General features: G+C 36.1%; 1 protein-coding gene across 1 annotated transcript; it reads left to right on the top strand.

Annotated features, from left to right (window-relative positions):
• The first annotated feature begins 4,278 nt into the window (after positions 1-4,278).
• Positions 4,279-7,794, top strand: LOC143623736 (lecithin-cholesterol acyltransferase-like 4). Its single transcript, XM_077094574.1, has 10 exons — positions 4,279-4,603; positions 4,684-4,775; positions 5,289-5,407; positions 5,494-5,629; positions 5,721-5,873; positions 5,949-6,131; positions 6,212-6,369; positions 6,871-6,925; positions 7,034-7,087; positions 7,180-7,794. Exons 1-10 carry the CDS (start codon positions 4,363-4,365, stop codon positions 7,570-7,572), a joined length of 1,584 nt encoding a protein of 527 aa, XP_076950689.1. The 5' UTR covers positions 4,279-4,362; the 3' UTR covers positions 7,573-7,794.
• Positions 7,795-8,069: the final 275 nt, after the last annotated feature.

Below are 8,069 nucleotides of genomic sequence, written 5' to 3'. Positions count from 1 at the left end.
AGTTCAATTTGACTTTCTTCAGTTGGTCAACCTCGAACAACAACAATTTCATTGCCCACAAACACCCAAATATGTGTCAATATCCAGTTTCAATTAATATCCCATTCTCAAACTCAACTCCATATCCAGAGTTGACACGTATTTGTTCACACGTAAAACCAATAGATAACAAGTTTCACTCGTTGACGGAACAACGTCTTCGGTCTCACAATAATCGTGTACACCTGGCCATACAGACGAAAACACCAAAATACTCTTTTTTTTTTTTTTTTTTAACTTCGCCGAGAAGTCAACTTCGCCTAAAGTCAACTTCGCCTGTTCATAACTTCGCCTGGCTATAACTTCGCCTGTCCATAACTTCGCCAGACCTTATATCTTCGCTGAAACCCTACAAACAGTGACGGCAACTTCGCCTGATGAACAATAACTTCGCCTGCGGCGCTGTTCGGCCAGAAACGCACAGAAACGTGCCAGAAACACCAAAACGCAGATCTCGAACCATAGCATAAGAGCCTAAGGCTCTGATACCACATGTAGGTCCCCCCCGGGGGCGTCGCCGATCGATACGAGATCCGCACGAGGTCTAGGAGTGCGGAATCCTCCTAGACTCGTTTATTGGTGTAAAGATGAAGAACACAAACACGTACACGAACAAATACACGAACAAATACAAGAACGGGATAAACAAATCTGCAGATTCTTTATAATAATAATTAAACAAACACGTTACATACCGTAACATAAACAAATGACACGGCCGACCCGAGGTGAGCTCTACCTCGGGCCGTCCCACACGGCTCACTCTCTCGGTTTCTCTCTAGCTAATTAAACTTATCACACAATACTCTAATTTCTGGATTCTTAACCTAAACAAGACACACGTATGTATATATATATATAAACTTCAGTAGGCGTCAGTAGGCGAAGTTGTTCATAACTTCGCCTATGGCGAAGTTGTGATAACTTCGCCTAAGGTGAAGTTGTCCTAACTTCGCCAACGGCGAAGTTGTTCTAACTTCACCTATGGCGTCTCCGCTGGTCTGAATTGCATAGCGACGGTCACAAAATGCACCAACAGGGACCAAATGAGAAAAGATAAAGTAGCAATGATGGACAAACAAGGTAGGAAATATGTGAAAAGCGACGAGCCATTTACACATCTTAAACGGATTCATCTGAAGACTTTGATGACAGCAATGATACCGACTAGTGTTATGATGACTAAAAGTGTGTTTGTTTTTTTTATTGTTTTCCTTTTATATTTGAGGGACCTTACTATTCGTCTTTAATAGTTTTCTTTTATATTAAACGATAGTTTTCACTATATTTTCATACATTTTAGTTATATAAGCATTTGTGGACCTTTTGCTTGATTAGTTATGCACATAGCCATCAGCAAATTGTCATTATCTATTACATCTACATTACGTGCGTGTCTTGGTCTCATGCGAATCACGAACACTGATATCTCTCATTATCTACGCATGTGTCTCGATTCCGACTGCTTCATGAACACCTGTTGTTAACAATAAATGTCTGAACCAAGGAACAATATGTTTAACAATGTCTATGTACTTTTCTTTAGAATTTTTATGTGTGTACCTGTATATCTAGTTGTGTATATATGATCAACAATTTTTATAAACTTCGTGTCTGCTCTTATAAACGTATGTACCCATGTATGTCGCAATGTATATTCAATTCTGCATGTATATGAGGCCACGTCAGCAGTAGGCACCACCAACAAATGCATTCACATAACATATAGTATAGCTGTATTTCAGTTGCGGGCATACTGTGCATGTTCTTATATAGGTCTTTTTGTACAAATGGTTGTATGCACATACGAACACACGTGCTCACGAACATACACAGGTACTCATGCACTAACTCTCGTGTGTACGTACATCCATATGTACACCCGCGTCTACGTTTGTCAGTAACTCTATGAACATGTACATACATACTTATGCATACGCACGTTCTCAGTCTCTTCGTACGTAAGTATTTCTTTATCTTCACATGCATGCACTTACATCTGTGGGTGCGTACTTCCATATAATAACGTTCATGCCCGTACACAGATATGTCGGTAGCTATCAACGTACACAAATATCTTTGTTTGTATGCATCATGGTATTGCTTGTGTGTTAGCCCATATCATTTGACTTTTGGAAGTACTTCAATCATTCAGGCACGCGCGTGTCTCTATGTATGATGTTTCGACTTTGTAAGCACGCAAATCAACACACATTTGTTACGCAGTCACGTTTAACATGTATCTATTGGGGTGTACATGTATTCGTGTGGCCACTAACGCGGGCTAGCAGGTATCTACTAACACGTGTGCAAGCGGCTCATTATGTAGGCACATATGTTCGACTGGTGTGTGTGTGTAGGTTTTGTATGTTCACAGGCGCGTATGTTGTGATACAACACACGCATGCACCTATTTTTAAACATAAACACACATACAAGTTCACACACTCGTAAGATCAGTTTTACTACTATAAATTATTTCATACATATTGCTATTTGAGATTTGTGAGTTGGTGTGTTGTCATTAGCATAAGTATGGATTTATACCATGTCTTAACTTTACTATCTTATAATGTATGTACGTCGGGGCCTACACGTTAATGCCAAGTTTTTTTTTCATACCGATGCTCCACATGATATACACATTCAACTTTGTTTTAACATTTTTATAGAAGTAAGGAAAATTTCAAATGTAATCTTATATAAGATAAATGGAAAATTTCAAGATAATCTTATCAGTATGGTCAATTGAAATTCCGATTTATATAAACTATTGATACTAATGATAATAATCCTCAAATACTAAATGTAATGAAATCTTAAACAACAATATATAATCAAATAAGAAAATAGACAGATACATACGTTGTGGTCAATTACAGCAATAATGGCAGCATAATCCGCATCTGTAGCAGTTTTTGGTGATCCAAACATCAGCTTTCATATGGTTTTGAGTTTCAGGAACCTGAAAAATTTCACAAATAAACATTAGAAACATACCCTTGTGACAAAAATCACATTCAGTAGCAACTCCTAAGATTATATATACATTAAATTAAATGAGAGATAAAAATGCATATGATGAAAAATGTAAGAACTCCATAACTTGGTTTAATTAGTTAAGTAACGAATTTTTACAAACCAAAGAATCCTAATTCATAAAATACTTTTAAAATCATTTTTTTATAATATGTATACACTTAACTGATCAATATACAACCAATCCTAAAAACATAACAAAATTCACAAGTTTTCCTCTAAATGTAGGCCAAAACAACCAAATAATATCTTGTTTTCAACAAAATTCACAACTCCAGTCTGTGTATAACAATAAAAAAACTTAATTTTATTAAGTCAATAATTATCAATTAATTCGTCTGCGAATAACAAAAAAAAAAAAACTAACACCAAACTCTGAATATTAAAAACCGTATCAACTAACACATACATATACACATCATATATCATAATTAGAAGCATCATCAATCAGTAATCAGATCTAAAGTTTGACAAAATACTCATACCTTGAAATTAGCAGTTCATAAAGTACATTTAGTTAGGTTTGAGCAATTATAAGAAAATCAAAGTAACTATACTAATGTATTTCAACAAATTTGAACAAATTAATCAGATCTAAAGTTTAACGAAAGATTGGTACCTTGAAAATTAGGGTTTCGTCAAGTAAATCAATCATAGATTATTCAATAAGGTAGGTTAATTTGACGGAGAGAAGTACAACAGTAGCATGGACATACAGATTTGTCGCCGGCGATTACGGGAAGCAATTGGAATGCCAAGGTAGCAAACAGACCTGAATCTGAAATTGAGTTCCTGATGTAGGTTAATTGAAAGGACATAGAGATGTGTCGTCGATGATTACAGGAAGGATGTGGTAGGGAACGGCTTAGTGATTAGGGTTAGTTGAAAAGAAAGAAGAGACAGAAAAGAGGAAAAGAGCGTATGTGTTTGATATATTTTAGGGTTATTCAAAATTGGATGGAGTAAACCGGGTTTATTTTTTTAGAGGTTGAATGTGAATATAACACATCAGCAAATGAAGTATATGATTGACACGTCAAATTGTTTAATATTAAAGGGACATGTGGCTGTGGAGATCCTCTTTTATTATATAGGGGGATTGTTTAGTTGATGGAGAGGGCAATTTGGTCTTTTAAAGACTCAATATTATCCGGTCCACGGCATCATCAAATAAAACGAAATCCACGGCATCAATCATCAACACGTTAGATACAAACCCTAAGTCTCATCTACTTCTTCTACTTGACAATTTCACCATCAATTACATACAATTAGGTCAATTCGATGACGGTGTTGTTGGACGATATAGTTCGAGCGGTGGAGGCATGGTTGAGGATCCTCAAGGAACCGGAGCCCTACGTTGACCCCAATCTCGACCCGGTTCTTATCGTGCCCGGGATTGCCGGTTCGATATTGAACGCTAGAGATGCTGAAACTGGGAAAGAAGAGCGTGTTTGGGTGAGGATTTGGGAGGCTGATCGTGAGTTTCGTGCCAAACTTTGGTGCAAATTTGATCCTCAAACTGGTAAATTATTATTATTTTTTTTTAATTTTCAAATTAATTTGATATTAGTTGTTTTAATCTACTAGTCATTTGTTAAGCAGGTAAAACTGAGTCTTTGGATTCCAACATCAGCATCGTTGTTCCTGAAGACAGAGATGGCCTCTATGCAATTGATTGCTTGGACCCTGATATGGTGCGTACTCGTGCATCGTTTATTCGTAAAAAATATATGAATTGCCTTTGTTTCTCGTTTCCTATTACATCATTATCATAAATTGTTTGTTTGTATTTCTGAGTAACTACTATATAAACCTTGTAATAATACTCATCATAATATGTGACTGATTGTAGTATGTTAAAGCTGATGCAGTCACTCGTTAGAAAACTCAAATCTTAATCGGATCACTGTTGCATATTCAGCTGTTTTAAACTCTGTTCATGAACTAGTATAGACTTGTGTCTAACTATATTTCAAATTTGCATCTCCTTAGTGTTATTAGATAGTCAGGCACATATGCTTTTGTGGCCTGATTGCAGAACATGAATTTTACATGAAACAATTGATATGAAAGTTTTGACCGTCATATCAGCTTGCCTTTTTTAACAGAATATTGCATTTTGTAACTTGTAATAGCTTTTTATATAAAGTTATAAACTTTACAAGATTTATTTAACTGTATTTTGTGTGCATATTCTGTTATGGCAGGTTGTTGGGCGTGATAGTGTATGCTATTTTCATGACATGATTAAGGAGATGACTAGCTGGGGTTACCAAGAAGGGAAAACCTTATTTGGATTCGGATATGATTTCCGACAAAGCAACAGGTAACAACATGATAAATATTTGGATATCTAGATTGAATTGTTTATTGATTTTTTTTATCAACTCGTAATCTGTGTAAACATTTCAGACTGAAAGAAACTTTGGATCGCTTTGCTGCAAAGTTGGATGCGATTCACACTGCATCAGGTGGTAAAAAGATAACCATAATAACACACTCAATGGGTGGACTTCTTACCAAATGCTTTATGAGCCTGCACAGTGATGTATGTTACTTTCTTTCTTTCTTTCTTAAAACGTGTTTTAAGTTTTATTTCATTCTATTTACTCATTTTATGTAAAATACTCTTTTTGCAGATTTTTGAGAAATATGTTAAGAGTTGGATAGCAATTGCTGCACCATTTCAGGGTGCACCTGGATATGTAACATCTACATTAATGAATGGGATGTCATTTGTGGAGGGTTGGGAAGCATACTTTTTTGTATCCAAGTGGAGTATGCACCAGCTGGTACATGATTTATTTTATATAATCTCTACGTAAGGCATATGTTTGTTTCATTAACAAATGGTTATACATTGACAGTTGATTGAATGTCCATCCATTTATGAACTGATGGCATGTTTGGACCATGAATGGGAACATGCTCCTTTGTTACAAATTTGGAAGGAGATTCAGGATGGTAATGGTAACTCTGCTGCTATGTTGGAAACATTCACTCCAATTGAAGCGGTTTCAATTTTCACTCAGGCTCTTTCAACGAATGAGGTATGTTTATTATATTCGTTTTTATTTTATTATTTTGTGGGTTGCATACAAATTACTTATTATCTGTGGTACATGTACAGCTAAGCTATGGAGGAGTGGATATCCCTTTACCATTTAACACAGAAGTATTACATTGGGCTAATAAAACACGAGAGATCTTGTCTTCAGCTAAACTTCCATCGAACATTAAATTCTATAACGTTTATGGCACTGGTGTCGATACTCCGCAGAGTGTTTGGTATAGCTTTCTTCTACTTCTTAATAAGAAGTTAAAATAATTAGGGTAAATTTCAATTTTTTAGGTTGCCCCAAATTGCCAGTTACATATATACATTTTTTAATTTTTGTTCTGAGGCACTCTGTTGTTTGCATTTTGTTGCCACTTGAAGTCATCTGACAAACCCAACCTTTCTTTTGTTAGGGTTATTTTTGTATTTTTTTTGAATCTTTTTAATTCTTGTACCTCAGTTAAATAGACTAAAAGTACCTCTCATTTAACAGAAAAAATGGATGGAGTTAGTCCGCTGGATTTAAGTGGCAACAAAATGCAAACCAGAGTGCCTAGTGAAAATATAATAATAAAATAAAAAAAATTGATGTGACTGGTCATTTGGGTCAAACCACATGGAGTAAATTTGAATTTGCCCAAAATTAAAATTGGTTAATATCCTGTTATTTTGATGGGTGAGATTTAATCTTGCGGACCAGTTGATAATACCATCAACCATATGTTGTGCAGTTACGGAAGTGCTGAATCGCCCATCTTGGACCTGCAGGAATTACCATTGTTAGAGGTAAAAGAAATAATTTTACTCATTTGAACTTGCATTATATCATTAACATTAACACTATAAGTTAATCACTTTTTTTGGCCATACATTAATTATTGGTTCTTTTGATAGGCAACTTATATTAATGTTGATGGTGATGGGACAGTACCTGCCGAATCAGCCATGGTATGTTTATCGTCTAAAAGTCAAACAAGTGATTGACCATGTTGCGGGTCCGATTGACGGTTCTGATCTTACTTACAACTTTGTTGAAACAGGCTGATGGGCTGGAAGCAGAAGCTAGGGTTGGTATCCCGGGTGATCATCGTGGGATAATATGTGACAAGCACCTGTTTCGGATAGTCAAGCATTGGCTCAAGGCTGATCATGATCCGTTTTACAACCCTGTAAATGATTATGTGATTCTACCAACATTATTTGAGATTGAGAGGCACCAGGACAGCAAGGGTAAAGTAATTTCATTGAAAGAAGAATGGGAAGTTGTTGCAGATGATGAGAGAGAAGCTATGGTTGGGTCGGTTTCTGCTGCTTGTGTAGGTGATGATTTGTGTTCTTCTGAAGAGGCTCATGCTACTTTTGTTGTTCACCCACAGAGCAATGGTAAACAACATATTGAACTTAATGCTATGAGTGTTACTGCTGGTGTTTGAATGGATGAGTTTCATTCTGTTATCCATGTACATGTGTGTGTGTGTATGTATATATATGTATTCAAGTGCGTGCAAGTGAATAAATTAAAAAAAAATTGATAATGGAAAAATGGTGGTGAACTTAAATCTGTATCGTGTAACATTTGTTGTGTATGCTATGTATAGTCTTTGGCTTACGCAAGTCAAATGTTGAATTATAATTAAAAGCGGTGTTATCATTAACTACTTTACTACATCGTTGCCTTTTCTTGTTCCTGTTGTCTTAACATTGACGGATATGGAAATTCTTGCGGGGTTAAATTTACCGTGTTGAAGATTAGTCAAGTTTAACTTACGAACAAGCAGCAAACCTGCGAATTGCTGTTGGGGCAGCAAGCAAGGGGCCGGAAATTGCTGGCGGTGGTGGGCACTTGGTTTTAAAAAGCGCACCACTTTTTGTATGTGAGGCGCAGTTTATTTGTAGGGGCGTCTGTTGTAAAGCAGTTTAATTGCATATA

This window comes from Bidens hawaiensis, unplaced genomic scaffold, assembly GCF_021521415.1.
Source record: "Bidens hawaiensis isolate Kalapana, Puna unplaced genomic scaffold, B.hawaiensis_p1.1 tig00003536_1, whole genome shotgun sequence".
NCBI lineage: Eukaryota > Viridiplantae > Streptophyta > Magnoliopsida > Asterales > Asteraceae > Bidens > Bidens hawaiensis.
Note: the sequence above shows the minus strand (reverse complement) of the source record. Positions and strands in the feature narration are given on the sequence as shown.